A 24201-nucleotide genomic window follows, 5' to 3' on the forward strand; every position below is an offset into this window, starting at 1 on the left:
CATCTCATCCTGGTAGTTTTCATAGAACCTATTGAGTTGGATTTTATGGCCTTGGTTGCGGCGTTGTTTGTGGAGAATGGGGGATCAGGAGGAATGATATTCAGTGAAATAGTAAGGTTAATGAATGTATGTACAATATCTACTGTTTTCCTCTCCTGTCACTGCCAGCTTTAACCAGCATTTACAGGTCGACAGTGTAGGAGGTTGAGCCATTCTAGTATTTTGAGGGTTCTTGACCGTCACATTTGAGGATAGAAAGAGGGAGAAACATGTTCAGGAAACAAAATACAGCGGCTGGAAGGACTATAGACGTTGGCATGATTTGGGAGAGGGGCGAGGCTTATGGGAGTTGGAGGGATATTTTAACGACAAAGCTAGCCCACTATAAGTTCCCGGCATACTATATTAAGAAGAGGGAAAAATTAAGACGGGTTATCAAAATGACAAAAATAATAATAATAATGATAATAATTCTCCGATAAAGCTTACCGTGTTGTTTATAATTTGGCCTACAACTGACATTTTTCTAAGAATCAGTGTATCGGTTTTCATTACACTCTTGATTTTCTTATTGATCTTAAACAATACTTCTGTCCTCTTTATGTGTCTACAATCTTTGACTTAACACCTATCGTCTTCAAAGGGAATTATTTTTCCGTATTCTTGAGGCAATGATAACAGCAGTTGAAAGTCGTTTGAGGGAAAGCTGATCATGCAGTTGGGAGAGTAGAAACAAAGTACGCCATTTTGCATTATTTTAGTGTAACATAATGGATCAGTAGTATAAGCATGAACATTGCCTTAACGAGTGAGAGATTTGGATAGTGTTGAGTACTATTCATGTTGCACTGATATTCAATTATCTAGAATACTTTTTTTATCATAACATAGGATTATGGAGTATTGAGTGATACAGGATCGGTGCGAAGAACTCATAATTGAGTGGTACAGGGCCCGTGCAAAGACCTCATAAAATAACAAACGTGTACAGTATATAGGAAAGCAAACGATTGCTTGAAAGACCTTGAACTTCGTTGTTTTTAAATTACCACCTGCTCTATAAATCTTCGGGATAACAGTTTCCTAGATTTGTCTTATCTTCATCATCTAGTGCCGATCTCCTGCTTAATGAACCACATTCTTGCACCTGTATTCTTAACATTGTCATTTTGAAATGGTGGAATACAGGTACCGCAATTATTGTATTGTCTGGGACATGTTGTGCAGTCATCTTGCTTAAGTGCTCATGTGGATGATTGCCATTATAATTACAATATTTTTAGAATTACGAATTGTGTGTTTCCACCCATGTCTCAAAAAGAGATCGAAATAGATTTTGTTTGCATATATGCACTGACACACATACATTGTATATATATATATATATATATATATATGATGTTAAATATTACTCCATTGCTTCCCAGGGACCGCTCTTGGAGCAAAACAAAACTCCACCGGCCATTAAGAGTTTTTGTTTTTATAAGTTGCTGTGGAACCAGTGTGGATCTCAAGACATAATTGAATCGAAAAGTTGTGCTCATATATTTAAAAAAATAACAAAGGTATATAAGTGAGAGTTTATTTGTTATTTCTTTCAACTATAGCGGGGTGATCTTATACCAGAGAATCCTCGTCCCATGTTCCCATGTGCCAGAACTTATAATTATCGCAGAAATATTATGATTTACTCACTAGCCATATTAATATGTATTGGGTAGGCGTTGTATGTATTTTTACTTAACTCTATTAGCAATCTGCCAAACCTCTTTCCTTGTCTTTTCTCCCTTATTTAGCTATTTTCTTTCTCGGTCTATTTTTATTATGATATATACCCTGTCATGCAGCCGTCTTGTTTCTTATAGAATCCTTGTCTATAGCCAAAGAATTAAATAGAGAATGTAAAGTTGTCACCATTTTTTCGAAATGTGCTCTGTACTTTTTTATATCTCTGTGTAAATTGTACTTTATTTGATTTTGTCGTTAGACTTCCTTGCGTAATATAGACCCTTTTTATAATGTCTCTAATGATGGTGATAATAAATAGAATAATCATTGTTAAATTGTGCCCAGCATTGTTGTATTAACGGACCATTGAATGTTTCATACAAGAATAATCAAACATTGAAAACCTGAGTCCCACCAGGGAACCTGGCGATGACATGCCAAGTTTTGGTTTTCTTTTGTGATGTTTTAGTTTGTGGGAGTTACTTTTTGATCCTCAGAAGGGCAGACACTTTCGGTTCTCCGTTTGTCTTTAGGGATGAGGTTGCCAGTCTTGTGTCCCTCTCATCGATTTCATCTAACGTTGGTCCTCGAATCATGGTTGGGTCAATTGTGGCTGCCAGGTTGAGAGGGACACACACCACGGATCTTGCACATCAGAGTCCAATGCCCTATCAGTAAGCCACTCTTGAAGGAGAGGGATTGCTTAGTATCGTCATGTTAGTTTAATAAGGATAAACCGCTGGCATAGAATTACTTTAATCATTGAAAATCATTGATATTTCCTTTCAATGAAAAAAAAAAAAAACAGGCAAGACATTTCCGTAACCTGAAGACCGAGAGATCAATAAGGGGAATAATAAACAGACCTACCGAAAATAACTACGGCTATCGACGTATCCGAAATGTGAAATAACTTCATGTACGTGAACTCCGGGGTTCTTGTGAACTATTTCAATCTGGAAGTTTGCAAGGCAAAAGGTAATTTTAATTTAGTAAAATAGTAAAGAAATCCACTCGCCCCGATAATCACTTTTTTAATATAATCGCGAATATTTGTTCCTAACCATTAAGGCCCTCAATCCATCTGGTGTCTGACCAGGTGTTCGATTTGGATCAATACCGATTCGAACCCATTTTTTTTTGTTTTCATTTCAGGAAGTATACCTTTTTATTGTTAATCATATACAGGGAGAATTAAGGTAGATTAGTGATGTATTTTATATAAATTTTTACTGAGGGATTGGTATTAAAGGATTGACGTCCTGAAATATCTAATGGCTTAAATGATTTTCTTTCAAGGTGTAATTGCAAAATTAATTATGTTTAGTTTTATTTCATTGAAGAATTCCTACCATCCAGTAATACCTTTCGAAAAGTATAGCATTATGATGTTTTGTGGTTGAGAAAACGCTCTGGTACATTGTGTACTACGTACGCTCCTTTCTAGTCCATCCCAGTTGCCAGTCCAATGCTGTCAGTGCGTCGTTGGTGAGGGCCGAAGACAGATGTGCCTCTCTGCTGTCTGGCTCTCACTCCTCTTGAACACATGCGCCCTTTGTGGCCATGCCGATGTAGGATTGTACAGAAAAGGTGACGTGTCGTAGTGGGTTCGTGAATCAAACCGTATCAGATTTCCTCAGATTCCGTATGAAAAGAGAGGTTTATTCTGTGCTCCAACCAACGTACAACCACAGTTTTGTTGAATGTGTGCGTACATGTGTTCCTAGGCACCACCGCATCTGTACGTTTTCAGAACCACCTGGCTTTTATATTATCGCGCACCCGCCAACACAGAACCATCTGGCGCACTAAAGAGTTGCTAGTTTGGCGTTTTATTCTCTTTATACCACTGCATGGTTGAGGAAGACCAAATGCCCATTTATTGTGCAAGTTATTGCAAGTGATTTAAACGTTAAATTGTACTTCTCAAACAAGAAACTTCACCGATGTTACATAATATGAGATCTGATAACCCTGATGTAAAGTGTCAATTATTTTACTGTGAGAAAATGCTTATCATTCTGAACTACCCCTCTAGCAGTATCTGGCATGTTATACGTCTAGTGCCCCCCCCCCCCCCCCTTCTCACAATAATGTACCCCCTTCCAGAGGAGTTACGAAGCGTGACGTTACGCCGGTGACATGTGTGAAAGTTCGGCAGCAGCTGTTGTTACTCTGAACATTCACAAAACCAGATGAATTCTGTTTTAGAATATAGTCACGTAACATTTATATTGATATTCAATTAATTAGTGTCGTCGTATCGATTTATCGCACTTATAAACAAACGGGTGTTTTGTAAAGCTTTCTTTTGGAGTGAACCTGTTTTGAAAAATATAACTCTCTCTCTCTCTCTCTCTCTCTCTCTCTCTCTCTCTCTCAGCTAATCTACAATCCTAAATGGGAAAGCACAATGCTTCAAGCCAAGGTTCCGACATTTTGAGAAAACAGTTTAGTACGTAAAGTAAATACGGAATTAATTAATATATCCTAAATTAAATTTAAAACATTAAATTATGATAAGATTAGATCAAGTCATAAACGACCGGTCTTGTGTCGATCTGTTCGACAAAGAAAATGCAACAAGAATAAATTTCCGAGGTTCCATCGATGCAGCTGCTATGTTGGGAAGATTCTCTTTCACAATCTGATCACAACTGGAACAGAAGTTTTAGAATGCTAACTAGTATTGAGCATATGGTGGAGAATGCTAGAACCAAAAGCAATGGATGAAATCTCTCTCTCTCTCTCTCTCTCTCTCTCTCTCTCTCCATGAATTAGAACAAAAATCGTTCATTAACCGATGAACACATTCAAAATTTATTTACACAAGTATTACTTAAGGTAATAAAATGTTTATCATACGTGATATTCGTGCGGAGTGTTTTCATGTGGGGGTGGACTACCTGTTTACCTACAAGGTCACTGTATTTTTAGCCATCCGTGGCCTTCTCAGCAGTCCAGGGGGCGGGGACGGTTGTTTGTTAGGTTGCAGTAGTGGTTGGGTTATGGTTAGACAATATATGGTTGGTTCCATGGCATAGCCCTTTATTATGTGTGAAGAGATTCTAATACTGAAATATGGTTGGAATGTTGAATGAAGTGTAGAGGAAATTATCTTGTAGATGCATGCAAGTAATTAAACTATATATATATATATATATATATATATATATATATATATGTGTGTGTGTGTGTGTGTGCGCGCGCGCGTGTGCGTCCTTATATATGTATTGCAAATTCGCGAGTCAGTGTTTACTAAAGGATTAAATTACTGTTAGCAGGTTTGATCAAGCGATTATTGCGGTTGACGCGTATGAACCATTGGAAGTCACTTAAACAAACACACACTCTCTCTCTCTCTCTCTCTCTCTCTCTCTCTCTCTCTCTCTCTCGTTGCATCTGGCTGTACACCACTTAGAGATGGCCAAGGTATTAGTGCCAGGGGGCAATGAATGAGATCTTTTGCACCACTCCTTCGCTTTCCCCCTCCCCCCCCCCTTCCATCTAACCCCTCTCACCCCCATGTATAAAACCAGTCCACCAAGGTCGTGCAAAATCCCTATTGCTGCTGCTGTATCAGCACCAGAAACCTACCTCTGGACTTGGTCTAGTTATCCTTGAGGGAATTTGGGTCCTCCGCGCTCTAGATGGATATTTCTAATTCCTGCTCTTGATTGCCATTTTTTATTCAATATGTGATTATGGTTGCCTATTCCGTTCGCTTCAATTTTGTGTTTCATAGACAAATGTGTGTACTTTTTTTCCGGGTATTTCATGCTCCTGTAACACTTGTAATATTTACATCTCTTGAATCTGAGATGGGTAGGGAAACAGAGTAAGAAACGTAACTCTCCTGTCTAGCAAGTTAGCTAAGTTTCGGTTAGGAAGGCATCCGTCTACCGTAATTGGATGTTTTAAGGCAACAGGAGGACTAAAAAATCACGAATATATATGGAAACTGCAAAACTGCTGCAACATATTCCGAGGATGGATGTAATGCATCGTGACGGGGGGCTATGACTGATCGTCTAAGAGCCCCGCCCGGACACAAGGTCTGGGCAATCTGTGCACGCACAATACCTCGTGAACACCGAACTTGTCTGGAATTTACGTTTCAAATAAACCTTTGTAACACAGGTAAAGAGTTAAATTTTTTGACGGAATACAGTTTAATGTCGTGCGAAGGGTTTGGGAGAGGGGGAGACAGTGTCGAAGGAATACCAGAAAAAGATTGAAGCTTCTTGACCAATGGCTAGCAACCTTATGCGACCCCAACCTCAAAAAAAAAAAAAAAAAAAAAAATAGTCTTGCGAGTCTATGAATGTGATATTCAGTGACGTTATCTTGATTGATTGATAGGTTATTATGGACGAAAAAACATATTTGCCAAATAACGAAAATATCTTGAGCTTGCTATCTGAGGTCTGATGTTGATTTAAGTTAGTAAATCATTAAAAGTTCAGACATAAACGCAGTAATGATGTGTATTATTATTACTATTGTTATTATTACTTGCTAAGCTACAACCCTAGTTTGAAAAGCTAGATGCTATTAGCCCAAGGGCTTCCAACAGGCAAAATAGGCCAGTGAGAAAAGGAAATAAACAAACTATAAGAGAAGTAATTAACAATCAAAATACATATTTTAAGAATAGTAACAACATTAGAATGAAGCTTTCATATAATTTATAAACTTAGAACTTCAAAAAAACAAGAGGAAGAGGAATAAGATAGAATCGTGTGCCTGAATGTACCCTCAAGCACTACTCCAAGACAGTGGAAGACCATGGTACAGAGGCTATGGCACTGCCCAAGACTAGAGAACAATGGTTTGATTTAGGAGTGTCTTTCTCCTAGAAGATCTGCTTACCATATCTGAAGAGTCTATCCTTACCAAGAGGAAAATTGCCACTAACCAATTACAGTGCAGCAGTTTATACTTTGAACAAAGAAGAACTGTATGGTAATCTCACTGTTGTAAGGTGTATGAGGACAGATGAGAATATATAAAGAATAGGCCAGACTATTCGGCGTATATATAGGCAAAGGGAAAATGAGCTGTAACCCGAGAGAAGGATCCAATGTAGTACTGTCTGGCAAGTCAGAAGACCCAATGACTATGGTTCCTTGGCCAACCTACTACCTTCCACAATCAGGGATATACTATGATTCGCGTTATGAGAAAGGTCTGTCTGCTCTTGTTTTATGGCTGTCCTTTTTTTATTACCTTGTTTCAAGGTGTTTTATGCAGAGGGTTGTTGTGGTGCTATAATTATCTTGCCCCTCATAGTTTACGATCTTAAGGCAAAAGGCTGTAGAATGTAGTTTCTGAAGGTCGGCAAGTTAAAAAGTTTTAATTTCATGTTGATTCCAGTTATCATGAACATTAGCTTGTTATCATTATCATTATTACTTGCTAAGCTACAACCCTAGTTGGAAAAGCAGGATGCTATAAGCCCAGGGGCTCCAACTTTTCTTAGAAGTGACGGCTACTGGAAAGGCCATTGACTTGGTGCCACACTAAAGCTCTCAATTAACCGGAAAGGTTTTGTACACCACACCCAACTTTTATTTTGATAGACTCTCCGTTATTATGACATCGATTTTTAGGATTTATTTATTTTCTCCTGAAACACACACACACATATATATATATGTATATATATATATATATATATATATATATATATATATATATATATATATATATATATATATATATACTAGCACTGCTACCATCACCTAAGCTATCAGCCCTAGTTAGAAAAACAGGATTCTATAATACCGGGTTCCAACAGGGATAAATCACCCACTGGGAAAAGGAAATGAGGAAATAAATAAACTTTATAAGAAGTAGTGAATAACGAATAAGAAATATCTTAAGATCGGTAGTAACGTTACAATAGAACTATCATATGTAAACTATGAAAAGAGATATGTCAGGCTGTTAAACATAAAAACATTCGCTGCAAATTTGAGCTTATGAAGTTCTATCATTTCATCTGCCTGATTCGGAAGAACATTCCACAGCCTGATCACAGCTGAACTAAAACTTCTAGAATACCGAGCAGTATTGAGCCTGATGTTGGGGAAGGCAAGAATGTTAGAATTAACTGCATATGTGGTACTATGTACATAATGGTACAGTCTAGAAAGATTTGAATGCAAATTATGGTCAGAATTATGAAAACTCTTATGCAACAGGCATAAAGAACTAGTTAAATGACGGCGCTGAAGATTGCAGTACTATCCAGATCATGGCTAATAAATTTCATAGTTTTTGTCTAACATATTATTATGAGAGTCAGCAACTGAAGATCAGACAGAAAAGTTCTCGAAACAAGACAGCATAAAAGAATTAAAAAAATTCTTTAGAATATATTGTTGATCACCGAAAATCTTAAATGACTTTTTCAATAGGCTTTTTTTTTTAAGAGAACGGAGCAAGTGCGGTTCTCAAAAGTAAATTTGTAGTCTAGAATAAAACCTAAAATTTAAAACGAATTGTATATAATTAAAGAAACATTATCAATGAGAGAGCTAGCCATACTCGCACTCACACCTTGAGTTATGATAGGGTTCAGCTTTATGCACCATGATTTGTACCATGCTCTAACATTAGCAAGATCTCTATCAACGGCTTCGGCAACCCTAGATCTATATTAAGGAGATGGAATTGAGGCTAAGAGAGTAGCATCATCTGCATATGCAACGAGCTTGTGTTCTAATCCAAACCGCACATCATGTGTATATAGTATGAAAAGTAATGGACCAAGAACAACATATATCACATTCTTAAACTCATTGTAGTGCCCATCAACAACAATTCTGCAATATATTACTTAATACAATTCAATAACAATGCTAAGAAGAGACCCACCTACTCCCAACTGTTTGGGTTTGAAAACAAGGTCCTCATAATTGACACTGTCAAGTCTTACAAACTTCCAGTCGACAAGCAAGGCATTTCGGTACTGCAAAGGAAATAGTAAGATTGGCATCATATGCTCCAAGGCGTTTGCGAAAACCAAATTGCAAACAGGGAACAAATTACCTAAAGCGTTTTATCAAAAGACCTTCAAAACCTCAAGATAATATGTGAGGTAAGGAAATTAGATGTTGATCAGCAGGGATAGAACTATAACAAACACATTTACCTAATGAGGTAAAATTACCAATTCTCTAATAAGTGCAAAAGAGAACCTCTTCTTGCTAAATTTTATATTATATATATATGGATATATATATATATGGATATATATATATATATATATATATATATATATATATATATATATATATATATATATATATATATATGTATGTATGTATGTATGTATGTATGTATGTATGTATGTATATATATGTATGTAAGTATATATATATTATATATATATATATATATGTATATATGGGTGTGTGTGTGTGTGTAAGGTGATAGTTGGCTCCTGAAGACCAGACAGGAGAATAATACTGGAAAGAAGGTAGAATAAAAGAATTGAAACTTTTCAGAATAGATTGATTATCGAAAATCTTAAAACTTTCCCAGTAAGGCAATTTTTTTGCGCAGTTGAAAAAGGAACGGGCTGGTTCTTTTAATTATAATATATATATATATATATATATATATATATATATATATATATATATATATATATATATATATATATATATATATATATATATATATGTGTGTGTGAGTGTGTGTAAGGTGAGAGTCGGCTCCTAAACACCAAACAGAACAATACTGGAAAGAGGGTAGAATAAAAGAATTAAAACTTTTTCAGAATAGATTGATCACCGAAAATTTTAAAACTATCTCAGTAAGGTAATTATTTTTCATAATTGAAGAAGGAACAGACCGATTCTTCTAACTATACATTTTATATATATATATATATATATATATATATATATATATATATATATATATATATATATATATGCGTGTATGTATGTATGTATGTGTAATATATGACTCATTTGTAATGAAATTACTTTTTTTAATACTTAACATACCAGTATGTTTCAGCGTGGATAGTACAAAACACGTTTTGGTTGCTCTCTAGGAAGCTCATTCATTTTCTTTTAGTTGAACAAGAATCCCACTACCTAACACCCAGTTGCATTTTTAGTTTATGACTGGTATCATCACTACTACTTAAACGGAGAGGGTTAATATTGTTCTAACGAAATTTTTACCGAAGCTGCACCTTTGCTTTGGCAACTTATGAGAATGTGTTAGGAGCGATGGAAATTTAATTTATGGGATAAAGGACCTTTCATGGAGTGAGGAGTAAATATTTGAAATGTAAACACGTATCTGTGGAATAATCAGAAAAGACTCTACCTGACCGAGAAAATAGTCTGTGAATAGAATTCTACTGTATACTGTACACGCTTCGGGTATTTTTCTTTAGATCACACCTGCACATCTGCAATCATCACATCCGCAGCAAACGCACGTCAAGAGTGCAATAAGATAATGAAGACCAACGAAGAATATATCGATTTCAGAGACTATGAGATATTTTCAATAATAGGTGGCTGTAGCATATATTGTGTTTTGTTCCGTTTGTTTATCCTTGAAGACGTTTCCATATCAGTATGTCTCCATGCTCCCATTCCTGAAGTGTTCTCTAATTGGTTGCTGCATAGTGCAATGCTTTAGATGGAAAAAAAAAACACTCTGCCTGCACATGAACCCAAATAATATTTGGTAGAGCAAAGAACTATAATTATTATTATTATTTATACCAGCTAATCTACAACCATAGTTGGAAAAGCAGGATACTACAAGCCCTGGGACTCCAACAGGGAAAGTATCCCATTGAGGAAAGGAAACAAGGAAATAACTAACTGTATATGAGAAATGATGAATGGAAAATATAAAATATTTTAAGATCAGTAACAAAGTTAGAATAGCTCTCTCATATATGATATATGAAAAGGGTTTTAGGTTATTAATACGTCTAGGGAGAGGAAGGGGTATTATACGGTGATATAGATGGCTGATTAAATTACTATATATATATATACAGTATGTATATATATATATATATATATATATATATATATATATATATATATATATATATATATATATATATATATATAGTGTGTGTGTGTGTGTGTGTTTATATGTATGTATGTGTGTCTGTGACCACATAAACGTTGGCTCTTCATTGTTTAAAAAAAAATCACGCCTAGAAAATATGCAGGATATTTTATTAATAAACAATTTAAAATATTTTTTTGAAATATTACCGCTCGAGAGTACTACATTGGATCCTTCTCTCTGGTTACAGTTCATTTTCCTTTTGCCTACCTACAGTACACAAACACACAGCGAATATTCTGGCCTATTCTTTACACATTCTCCTCTATCCTCATACAGTGAAGCTAACAACACTGAGATTGCCAAACAATTCTTCACCCAAGGGGTTAACTACTGCACTGTATGTTCAGTGGCCACTTTCTTCTTGTTAACGGTTGAAGAGACGCTTTAGCTATGGCCAGCAGCTCTTCTAGGAGGACACTCCAAAATCAAACCATTGTTCTCTAGTCTTGGGTAGTGCCAAAGCCTCTTTACCAGGGTCTACCACTGTCTTAGGTTAGAGTTTTCTTGCTTGAGGGTACATTTGGGTACGCTGTTCTGTCTTGTTTCTCTTCTTGATTTGTTAACTTTTTTATAGTTTATATAGGAGATATTTATTTTAATGTTATTACTCTTCTTAAATCTTTATTTTTCCTTGTTTCCTTTCCTCACTGGGCTATTTTCCCTGTTGGAGCCCCTGGGCTTATAGCATCCTGCTTTTCCAACTAGGGTTGCAGCCTAGCAAGTAATAATTGTGATGGGGATAATAATAGTAATAATATTAATAATAATATCTTATGGAACAAACCTTTTGCAATCTTGTTATTGAATGCACTGCTTTGAATACCCAAAACAAATTTAAACTTATTTTCTTGTTTTTCTTACAGAGTAAACACAATGACGGATGAGCTCCTGTCGTTGAAGTGGAATAATCACAAATCCACTTTTGCTGATATTCTTACAATACTCAGGGACCAGGTAAGAGTATTTGCATCTCTCTCTCTCTCTCTCTCTCTCTCTCTCTCTCTCTCTCTCTCTCTCTCTCTCTCTCTCTCTCTCTCTCTAGTTGTAATCACAGCTTGATTGAATCATACAGTTATTTGTAAATGATGTTAGTTGGTAGGTGATGAATTAGAATTGATGGTAAGAGAATATTTATGGATATTTTGACAGTTCTGAGAATCCTACAAGACTCCTCTTCCAGGAGTTTTTGTAAATTACCTGTAAATTTGATTAAACGTAATCTTTTTTGGGAGGTTTTAATGAAAGTTACAATTATGATGATATATCTCATTTTATTGCAAATTCTTTGCATTTTTAAAACAGGTCATGTAAGGTTAGGTTTTATGGCCCTCAGAGAAGACTGTTTTAAAATTACATAGCTTTAATTGTATATAATTTTCACTGAATGTTCGCTATTGTGTGTTGTATAGATGCCCTTCACCCAGGTTATATGGTGCTCATGCAACATTTTATCCAAAAGGAAGTTTACTACTTCACTTTATATATTGGAGTCATATTTCTCACCTCTGTTTATTTCCTTTCCGTCTCATGGTGTGTTCTGATATTAGGTCTAGAAAAAGTTTAGTTTAAACTTTTGTCTTTTATATGGTTAATAATTACTATATTACATTAATTTTATTCCTTTGTTTCCTGGGAATCGAAGATTGCAGGTCAACCTTTAGTTTTGTGTAATTCTGTTCATGTGTAATTATGTTTTTTCTTTTTTTCTTTTTTTTTTTTGAATATAAGTATTTGCCATTTGATAGATACTTTTGTATATTCTGTTGACAGTTAATTCATTTTTTTGTAAATGAATACTGAAATTTAGCATGATTCCTCAAGTGGTGTTCTGACGGCATATTTTATTTTGAAAGAAGTCAATTCATAATTCTGTAGTGCCTACGTTTATCCTCTGATACATGTGGATTGTTTAGCACAATTGGTCTGCATTATGTTATGAAAAATATTGAGAGTGGATAATTTATACTGTTTACTTACTGCAGTTCACGTTAAGGGTGATGAAAATTATTGATACATTTTGAATAATACAGTATATACTTTGTTTGTTCCGGCGCAAATACAAGCACTTCGTTATTTATAGGGGTTATTACTTTTGGCAAAGCTGAAAGACTAGCCAAGACAATTTTAGTGAGGAATAACCACCCCATCCGCTAGTTAGCGGTAGGGGTTGGGGTAGACCGGCTTCTCTGCTCACTCACACCAGTCGGTTGAGTAACCACTTTTGCTTTTGGCTCGGTAGAGTGTAGACATCCCGTCTCTTTCTCCTGTAACTTGACTTGCCTTGACTAGTAATTTACTTTTTCATTTTCTTTTGTTACAGGTGTTTGTAAGTGCAGTCCCGGTATGCGGACATGGCCTGGTCCCGAAGGCCACACCTGCAGTACCTTTATGTCATCCATTGAGACGGGCCCTCACCTTCTGTGCCCAGCTTGCCGAGGCCATCAGTGTTCACGGGATGACACCTGTGTTGAGTGTCAGGAGTGGCCTGCCTCCCTGTGGGAGAGGTTCGGGCGTAAGAAGAAGAAGTCTAAGCGCGATTCTTTGCCTTCAGGGTCTTCCTCGAAATCAAAGAAATCATGGGCTTCTGCTTCTTCTACCCTCCAATCTCTTTCCAAAGCTGCTCCTCTGCCCGGTCCTTCCAGGGCTCGGCCAAGTAGCAGCGCAGGGCTTGTGACTCCAGGTCAACCCTGTGGGGTAGGTAACGACGATGACTCCCCTAGTGAGTCAGCTCCTTCCATTCCCCTGGGGAGCGCCTGCTCTTTCTCGGATCTTGCATCCTTTTTGGCCATTGCTGGGCATCGATGGTCCCCCTTCAAAGGAAGCTCTCTTCGAACTCCTTCAATTGGGAGCGGAAAGAAGGCGGTCATCTCCTTCCTCCGCGGAAGTTGATTCTTCTTGTGTTGGCGCAGGCGCTGCTACCTGTTGGTCAGGCTCTGAGTCTGTTTCTGACGCCGAGGAGTTTGCTGATCCACCAGGGACGGTGGCAGAGCTTTCTCTGAGGCAGGTTTTCCCTTCGGAGGAATGAATCTCTTGTTCAGTGAGAGAAGACCACCACTGGGCATCGGCAGTCCCCGTACGTTTACAGTTCTCCCCCAGGCGTTAATGGACTTAGATGTCAGGATACTAGAAAACCTCAAATCAATCAATCCAGGGGTGGAGGGAGAGCCTTGTCTTAAACGATGTTCTCCTTCGGGAGAACAAATCTTCCCTTCGGAGGGGGTAGCTTTCGAGCTGGATCAGTTTCCCCTACGGGCAGAGTCTGCTCTACGTTCCTCTTCGGAGGATCATAGGGTGGAAGGGATTGTGACCCCTCTCTATCCTGGACGTTCTCCTTCTCGGGCTGTGAGATGTCTTTTTGAACCCGCTGGTTCTCCTCACATTGACCATTAGGTGTCTTGTGACGATCACCCTTTTGGGCTGGCGGAATCATGAGCCTTCAGGCTATCGTCATGTTGATTCTGTGGGTTCTTATGACCCCAGGAGTCCTTTGGGCCTCCGTCGTGCTGAACTTTCGGGTTCTCGCGACTTGGAACCTTCGAGTTCCAGTTACGCGGAGCTTCCGGGCTCTCGTAACGATGGTTACGCTGAGCTTCTGGGCTCTCGTAACGGGGGTTACGCCGAGTTTCGGGGCTCTCGTAACGATGGTTACGCTGAGCACTTGGCCTCTTGTTCCATCATTCACGCTGAACCCTCGGGTTCTCGTGACGGAGATTTCGGTCTCCTGTTACGCTGACCCTTCGGGGTCTCGCAACCCAGGTTACCGTGAGCCTCTCATGGCAGGCAAACTGTGGTTTCCTGTTATATTGACCCTTCGGGGCCTCGTAACACTGGTATCGCTAAGCCTACGGGCTCTCGTTCCGGATGCTACGCTGAACCCTTGGGTTCTCTTAGCAGGGAGTTCTCTCCTCGTTGCGTGAACCCTAGGGGTTCACGCAATCACGCTGAACCTGTCGGTTTTCGTGACCCTCGTCATGTATAGTTTCACTTTCATGACAGAGAGTCTTCGGATTCTTGTCCCGCAGAGCTTTTGGGCTCACGTGACTGTTGCTATGCTAAACCTCCGGGTTCATGCAGCCCTCATCCTGTTATCCATCCTACAGGAGTTAGTGACGAGGTTCCTCGGGGTCCTCGTCGCGTGGATTCCTATGGGTCACGCGACTGGGGTTTACACTCCACGGTTGCTCCCCCTCCTGGTTTTCCACCTCTTGCTCTGGCTTAGTTGTGCTGCGTCACACGACAGAACAGCGTCTCGCGATGCGTTTGGAGCCACAGCTTTTGACATTCCAGCATCTCGTGCTAGAGAGGTTTGTCACGGTCTGCCATCCTCACAAAAACCACATCGGTGGTTGCTTCGTCCTCGGACAAAATATCATCGCCGTTTTTGGCTGCAAAAGGTCACTCCTCTTGGGGAAACTCTTCTGCCAGGAGAGACGTCCATCAGTCTCTCCAGTCTCAAGGGCTTCCATTACCTCAGAGACGTCAGTCACCTACGTGACAACGCCCAGAGCCTATCCCAAAGGGTAGGCCTTTGCCGATCTTGCCTGGTGGGAAGCCTCCTACAGGCAAGAGGGCTAAGAAACCTTCCAAGGTTGCTAAGCCCAAGGAGCTGTGTACTTTATACCTAAGGACCTCCCTCTCAGTTCTACAGGAGCCCCTGGCCCCCATGGCTTTGAGCATTATTCAATATAATACGTTAGGCCGTGACGGGGTCACTCCTCGCTCCCAGTCCTTAGGAGGCACTGCGAGGATTCCTTTGCTCCCACCTCTCGTTCCGGGGGCTTCCCCTCCTTCTGACACTAGGAGGAGTTTGGAGGATTCCGCTCCTGCGGGTCCTTCCGGTAGGGAGAAACCCTTCTCCCCTCGCAAGAGACCTCAGGAAGAGAGTGTGCAAGAACTCCAAGGTAGCCCCTTGCAGTTCAAGGTCCCACAGGCTAGACCTAAGGAGAAGAGGAAAAGAATCCGTCCTTCTCTTCCCAAGGAAGACAGGGTAACCTGCTACAGTGACTCCTTTCGTCCCTCCCCAGTCGAGATAGTGCCTAAGGAGGTACGACCTTTGACTGGGCGTGATTTGCTCCCTCCAGAGGCGGATTACCATCCCGCCCGTTGACCAGCAGAGCCTTCCAGGCCCTCGCTGACGGAGGAACACTTGCCTCGGGGCAGGGAGCCGAAGGATTTATTTACCATCCCTAAATCCTTGCCTAGGCTTTCCCCTTTGCTGCCTGCTAGGCAGCTGGAAGCAAGCACATCCTCAGCAGTTTCCCTGTCTCCATTCTATCCTGATGACGACTTCGATCCACTCTGGGCTCCTATGTGTGAGAGTTCGGATGTGGAAGGGCAAAACGATACCGAGGACGACGCTTTGCCAGCTGTCGCTAGCCCTAAGCTAACGGAGGATGATAGGAAGCAATCAGAGCATGCCTTCTAGCAGGTCTTAGCCTGCATTCGATCCATCAAGTGTCTGCCAGATTCATTGATAGTCCCTCTAGATGGAAAAGAAACTGTCCTTGACCACTTTTACGGTACTTGGAAACCCCTGAGGGCCAGTGCAGCTCTGCCCTGGTCAAAGGGGTTGAGGAGTGCCAAACAGAAGGCAGTGTCCTAGGCAACTGGGTCCACCTCCTCTCTCCACTCCAACTCATCCATCAAGCTCCCTCCTCCTCCGTATGTGTTTCAGAGGAAGTACCACGAGATCCTCGGAGAGTCTCTTCCTACCTTGCCTCTCGATCATTCCATGAAGGCACTCTCGAGGGCCACGCCCTTCGGGAAGCTTACGGGACTTCCAGTCTTGTTCTCGGCCTCCGAGATCCTCAACCAGAAGGTGGCGAAGTACGCCATGCAGGCGACTTCATGGCTAGACTTCTGGTTTGGATCTTCAAGATAACTGAGATGATCTAAGGATCTGTCTTGGGAGTCCTCCAGGAAGTCTATGGAGACTTTCCTACTGTCTGGTACTCGGGCCATCGAGTACCATCAGGTGGTGAACCTTTGGACCAACACCATCCCAAAGAGGAGGGATGCCGTCATAGGAAGATTCCATAGGCAACTCCCTCAGGCCGAGGTGGCAAGACTTAGGAATGCACCTGTCGAAGGTACCTCCCTGTTCAACCCCGAGGATGTTGAGCGGGTGGCAGAGAGGTGGAGGAAGTCCAGCCAGGACTCCCTCATCCAAAAGGTCTTAACAGCCAGGCCTTACACTTATCAGCCACAGTGGAAACCACCTCCGAAACCGCAAACAAAGAGGGCTAGAGACCCGAAAGAACAGGGTCAAAGGGGGTTTAAGCAAGCCCTTCGTGGTAAAAAGTCCTTTTGTGGAGGAAAGGGAGAGAAGGGATTTGGCCGGGGCCGATCCCATTAAGACAGGCAGTCCTCCCATTTGTCCACCTGTGGGGGTATGCCTACAAAGCCGCTGGCAGAAGTGGCTTCACCACGGAGCCTAGCCCTGGGCGGTCAAGGCAGTTAGTTCAGGGTATCGTGTCTCGGTCACTCTCTCTCTCTCTCCTTCCACAGACTCGAGTGCAGCTTCCATCGAACTCCTATGCGAAGGGATCCGCATAGGAGTGTGCCCTCAGGGCAGAAGTTCAGACCATGTTGGAGAAGGGCGTTCTCCAAGGGGTCCTCGATGGGTCCCCAGGCTTTTACAGTCAATTCTTTCTTGTGAGAAAGGTGTTTGGAAGCTGGAGACCAGTCATCGACCTCTCTGCTCTGAACAGGTTTGTCGAACAGACCCCGTTCAGAATGGAGACGGCTGACACTGTCAGACAAGCGATAATACCGCAAGGACTTCATGAAGGATCTGAAGGACGCATACTTCCAGATCCCAATCCATCTGTCTTCCAGGAAGTATCTAAGATTCATGCTGACCCAGAAGTATTACCAGTTAAGGGTGCTGTGTTTCGGTCTTTCCACAGCACCTCAGGTCTTCACGAGAGTGTTCGCCCTAGTGTCATCTTGGGCTCACAGAGTCGGTATCCGTCTCCGCCACTGAGACGAGCTTCTAAGTTTTTACCAGGATCTGGGGATCGTGATAAACCTCGAGAAGTCTCATCTGCTTCCCTCTCAAGAACTGGTATACTTAGGCATGTGCATAGACACTCTAAGGCTCAAAGCTTTCCCATCAGATAAAAGAATTCAAAGGCTGAAGAACATAGCACAGGTCTTTCTGAGACAGGAAGAGCTCCCAGCTCTGAGTTTTCTTCGCCTTTTTGGTCACCTGTCTTCTCTGACCTGACTGGTTCCCAACAATCGCCTCAGGATGAGCTTTCTCCAGTGGCGTCAGAAATCCAAGTGTAATCAGTCCAGCATTTCCAGGGATCATCTAGTCCGCATAGGTCTAGACTAGAGGAATGGTCGGATCTCAGATGATCCAAACCTCTGCAAAGATCTGATCTTCTCGTCTCTCCCCAGAGTTAACGCTCTTTTCGGATGCATAAAAAAAAAGGGAGGGGGGCCCCACATGCTGCACCATTACATCTCTGGCCAATGGTTTGAATTAGAAAGGTACCAGTACATAAATCTCTTAGAGATGAGGGCAGCCTTCCTGGCCCTCAAACAGTTCCACCATTTCCTGGCAGGGCACTGTGTGGTGTTGATGAACGACTACCCCATGGTAGTAGTTTATCTGAACAAACAGGGCGGTACCTTTTCGCAGCAGCTGTGCCATCTTGTAGTAGAGATACTCAGATGAACAGAAGACAACTCGGTGACCCTATCAGCTCACTTCATTCAAGGCAAGCGGAATATGCTAGCAGACAAGCTGAGCAGAGCAACTGTGATAGGTGGCACTGAGTGGTCTTTGAATCCTCTGATAGCCAACAAAGTCCTAACTTTGTGGGGTTCCCTGACTGTGGATCTGTTCGCAACAGCCCTGAATTTCAGGCTCCCGATATACTGCTCCCCAGTCCCGGATCCCCAAGCTCATTGGCAAGATGCTTTTCAACAACGGTGGATAAACCTGGACGCTTGCACAATTCCCCAGTTCTGTCTGATGAGAAAAGTACTCGACCAGGTATGAGCAAGCAACAACTTGCAAATGACTCTTATAGCTCCCCTATAGCATCATCCAGAATGGTTCTTAGACCTTCTGCAACTCCTCACGGAGATCCCGATGGAGCTCCTTCCACAGCACGATCTGCTCAAACAACCACATGCCAACATCTTCCACAAGACTGTAGCTTCGCTTTGGCTTCACACCTGGAGACTATCCAGCACCTCCTCACACAGAGAGGCTTTTCACAACCAGTTGCGAGAAGAATGGCTGGACATCTCAGGAAATCCACAGAGGCAGTCTTCCAGGCAAAGTGGTCAGTTTTCTGTGGTTGGTGTCGTAGAAGGGGTATCTCTCCCCTCGATGCCACTGTTCCAATTATACCGGAGTCCCTTATATACCTCCGGGAAGAAATGTTTCTCTCTGTTTCGGCAGTCAAAGGCTACCGCTCAACCTTGAATCTCGCCTTTAGCCTGAAAGGAGTTGATATTTCCTCCTCGGTGGAACTTTCTTTGCTCATATGTAGTTACAAGCTTAATTGTCCCCAGTCAGAGCTTATACCTCCTCCTTAGAACGTGGTTCGGGTCCTTCGGTCTCTGAAGGGCCCCCCTTACAAACCATTTCGCCAGGCTTCCGATCGCCACCTAACGTGGCAGATGGTGCTCTTGCTCACGTTGGGGGCCAAGAGACTCAGTGAACTACACGGTTTATCTGCTGACATCTCCCACTCCAGGAGATGGGGAGAAGTAATCCTCAGCTACATCCCTGAGTTCGTTGCTAAGACTCAAAATCCGTGTGTGCTGGAGTCCAGGTTTGGCCTATTCCGGATAGAGTCTTCGTTCTGTAACTGAAGATCCAGACCAACTGTTATTATGTCCAGTAAGTAGTCTGAGGTGTTACTTAAAAAGAAAACAGCAGGAGCTTGCCCCCATGTGCAAGCGCTTTTCGTTAGCACGGGGAACGTCAAGAGGAGGGTCATGAAAAATACGATTTCCTCTTGGATCAGGAAAGTAATTGAAAATGCTCTCAATCCAGACCCTCCTCCGTCCAATCTACCTAGAGGTCACAACGTCGGGGGCATTGCAACGTCCCTGGCATTCAAGAAAAACTACTCTGTGGCGCAGGTACTGCAAGCGGGCGTGTGGAAGCGTTGAACAACCTTCACCGCCCACTACCTATAAGACGTAACCCACAGGAACATGGAAACCTTTTCCATTGGTCCTGTGGTGGCTGCATGGCAAGTGGTCTGAATGCCTCAAGCTCCTTGATGGACTGGTAACAGAGGGTTGAGGGATGAGGTTACTTGGGTTAGTCTGGGGTGAATGAGAAAGAATGTCTGGCTCCTTTCTTCCTTTCACCTTCTCGCCCCCTGGAGAAAACAGCATTACAAGACCACAGCAAATCTGACCTCACTTCTCTGTAGGTAAGACTCATTTCCCTTGTGCATCATTAGTATTTTACATAATACTTTGTTAAGTCCCAATACCTCTTGAGGGAGGATATTGGGTAAGTCTTAGAACTCTAGGCTTGTACTTGAGTTCTTATGTAAAGACAAGTCACTAGTCTCTCTCACACAAGCTTCTGTAGGGCTTTATCAGTGTATTACTTTGTAACGATATTTGTTTTGATCGAGGGTAGTGTTCCTACTAATTTGATCATAGATCGAAATAGAGAGAACCCTGGGTCATAGCCAAGGCCAGGTTGTAGGACTTCCTCCCTCCTAAGAGTAAGTCACCCCTATAAATAGCGAAGGGTTTGTATTTGCGCTGGAACAAATAACAAATTGCAGATAATTTGTATTTTTCCTAGCATACAAACCTGTAGCTATTTACTGTATACAAATTGGCCCGCCACCCTGTCCCCCAAGAAGTCCTGCCATAAAGCAAAAGTAAAAGTTGTTACTCAGCCGACTGGTGTGAGTGACCGGAGTAGAAGGTCTACATCACCCCCCACCCGCTAACTAACGGATTGGGTTAGTTATCCTTCACTAAAATTGTCTTTGCTAGTCTTTCAACTTTGCCAAAAGTAATAACCCCTATAAATAGCTCCAGGTTTTTATGCTAGGAAAAATACAAATTATCTCCAAATTTGTTAAATTTAATTAATAATTGTGGTATCTTTCTTTTACAGGAAGTATTCATCGATGTGACATTGGCCTGTGGTGGGAAACAATATCCAGCTCACAAATTTGTATTGTCAACATGTAGTGATTATTTTAAGGAGATGTTCACTAAGAATCCATGTAAACATCCTATAGTGTTCATGAAAGATGTTTCTGCTAGAGACTTGGAGGCATTATTAGATTTTATGTACAGAGGTGAGGTTAATGTTCCCCATCATAATCTAGCATCATTAATTAAAACGGCCGAGGGACTGCAGGTAAAAGGATTAGCTGTTCCTGATGATCCTGTGCATCTCAGAAGACCGGACAGATCATCCAGAGAGGTCCCAACTCCAAGGCCACCTATAGACCCTGCTGTAAGCCCACCACCAAAGAAAAAAAGAACTCCGCGAGAATCTGATTATATGCCTGTTGGTCCAGTAGGCCTTGTGTATAGTAATTTGTCTCCCCCAGAGCCTAATAGTCCCTATGATTTGTCACAAAAATCATCTTCCTCATCTGTGTCACAATCTGATAATGTCCAAAACGAGTGCACCCAGTCAGTATCTCCCGACCAACCTCATCAGTCCCATCAAACTCATTACCCCAACAAGGAAAGCTCTCCAGATGATACCAAGCATGTCTCAAGTACGCCACAACCTCCTCAAACACCACAACCCCCACGGTCACCTTTACCTCTTCCACCAACCTCAGAAGTTAATTGTCAAGAAAAACCTCATGATGAATCCGATCCACTACCTGGACCTTCTTGGAAAAGTTCTGCAAAGATGGAAGAAGATGTGGTAAGCCAAAATTGATATGTCCATTTTTGAATGAGAGGGAAGGAATGATCCAATTTAGAAGTTAGATTAATTTTAAGCTGTTAATGTACAGATACTTTCACTGTTGCTGCTTGATGAATGCTTACAATTTAGGAACATGATCAGAAAAACTCTTTTTTTCTATATACAGTACTGTAAATCAAAAGCAGAAGTCTTTTGTTGCTGTAACATTTGAGCTTTGACAAAGAGAAGGTGGTATTTGTGTTTATACAAATGCAAATCAATTTTACATGTGTCTGTTTTAACTTTCAACTGCAAGATTTTCTGTACAGTACTGTATAGTAATCTATCAGCATTCTATGAAATGAAAAGGCCAATAAAAGCAAGTTCAAAATTAGAAAAAAAAACATATAAAGGATTTCAACTTTAAATGACTTTTAATAGCATTTCTTGTGAGATAACTGTTTGATGTTGAAACTTACAAGCTGTAATAATCCATTTGGAATTTTCACGAAGAAATTTTTTTTATTTTACTAGAATCACTTACATTTCAGATAATACACTCATAATAAATAACACTTCAGCCTTCAATGTCTTTGAGTAGTCTAATATTGATACTACTGTCCTAAAAATACTTATGAATGATATGGGAGATTTGATTAAATTTGAACCACTATGAGCAGGTCTAGAGATGTGGTACTACGTATATTTTAGACAATCATAAGGTTTATGCTGTTCATTTTTTATTTTTAGTTATAGGGCTGCTTTGCTACATACTATATCTGGAAGCATCAAGTTATAATCTATAGATAACAAATGTGGTTCCCTTTTACTCTTTTAAGTATTAAAATCTATATCCACTCTAATTTTTAGTTGCCTGCTGGGCACAAGTTTTTATAGCATGGATGCCATCGTGCCTCAAAATTATCAAGAAATCTTTGGTAATGAAAAGGGTGCAAGTATTGTCCAAATTTCAAAACAGTAAATGTTTTATCAGAAATATTTGATTAATAAAAGATATATTTTTTGGTTGGCTGTAAGACACTTGTATATTCATTGAGAATCATGACTTTATTATTAGCCAACTTTTGTCTGCTATGTAAGAGATGTATAGCTGACAATTAGGCTACTGAAATATGCAGATTAGCACTCTTCCTACTTCCATTATCACGTAGATGTTGAAACTGTCATCCAACCATCAGGAAACAATTCTAGAAATGGCAGAGAGAGAATATAAGGTTAAAAACTGTTTCGTGTAAGCTTGACTCTACATATGCAGTTAGTTATAGATCATCAATTCCCTCATGACCTCAACTTCTTGGTGGGTCTGAGTACAGAAGGGAATCGTTTGGATTTTTGGCCTCTGAAAAAAGCAATCATATTATAGTTTGTTAGAATCTGGAAGTTGATTTGCCTGCCATCATGCTATTTCTTCACTTAAGAGTTTAACCTAGTGGTATAAAATATGTTGACTAACTTAATTGAAGTTCTGACATCACTTGAGTTTATGGGTAACTAGAACAAGAAATTTTTTTGTGTGTCATGATCAAAGAATTTTTGAGTCACAGTAATTACTAAGAATGAGGAACACAGTGCATAGGATTTCCTGTTTCATCATTTTGTCCACTTCATAAATGAAGCTCTTACCGTCAATTAATTACAATGTACAAAATATACTACTTAGGACTGGGTCTGCAGATTCTCATCAATAGTACTAGATGTTGTTTACAGCATATTTTCAGCTCTAAACTATGTACTGCACATATATTATTATTTATATATTATTATTATTGTTTATTATTAATCATTATTTATCATTTATTTTTCTGTATCCTTCCAAGCTTTCCAACTTTACCTGCTCCATTGTCCCTCATTTGAGAACAGAAACCTTAGGTGCAAAAAAATTGATGTAGTTAAGTGCCATTTTATGTTCTGGTATTTAAGGCTTCCTTTAGTCTGGTGCGGTCTGCCATTATTAGGTTTTATTTAATTTCCAGTGTCACAGTTTGGTGATAAACATATTTCCTTGGACTGGCGGACAATTATTACGAATTGTTATCATTGCTACTACTGTATATGTAGCCATACAGTAAAACAAGATATTAGTATAAGAGAGAGTTGAGACAGCAAGTGGTGACTCAAGAGATGTTATGTACCATACAAAAGCCTGGGACAAGATACCTTAACTCCTTATATTATTATAGGTTAGAAAAGCTGGCCCTATGCACTATACCTAGAGGTTTTGATATTGAATTTAGTACCCATAGGCTACCTTTCTCACTCACAAAAATATTACTTGTAACCCTTAGAGATAATGCTACTATCATTGCACTTTGCAATTGTCAGATCATAAGATTTTGATGAATACAAATATCACTTAATATAAATTTATGGTTAGCTTTAACCCATCATGTTGTTTATTTTGGTTGTTATTATTTTTAAGAAACTAAATATAGTTCAAGTATTCAACTGGAAATTACAAA

The 24201-nt window shown here is 40.4% G+C and overlaps 1 protein-coding gene across 8 annotated transcripts in view; it reads left to right on the forward strand.

Annotated features, from left to right (window-relative positions):
• The window catches only part of LOC137643956 (protein bric-a-brac 1-like), an 89533-nt gene that overhangs the window by 20521 nt on the left and 44811 nt on the right, over positions 1–24201 (forward strand). For 6 of the 8 annotated variants that reach the window (XM_068376747.1, XM_068376750.1, XM_068376748.1 and 3 more), the window contains 2 exons: positions 11715–11805; positions 20966–21739. In XM_068376747.1, the coding sequence (XP_068232848.1) occupies positions 11715–11805; positions 20966–21739 (865 nt within the window). Of the gene's footprint in view, positions 1–3183; positions 3319–10144; positions 10274–11714; positions 11806–20965; positions 21740–24201 lie in introns of those variants that run through there. The other 2 variants (XM_068376751.1, XM_068376755.1) reach the window with 2 other exon arrangements.

Source organism: Palaemon carinicauda, chromosome 7 (genome assembly GCF_036898095.1).
Source record: "Palaemon carinicauda isolate YSFRI2023 chromosome 7, ASM3689809v2, whole genome shotgun sequence".
In the NCBI taxonomy this organism is placed as follows: Eukaryota; Metazoa; Arthropoda; class Malacostraca; order Decapoda; family Palaemonidae; genus Palaemon; species Palaemon carinicauda.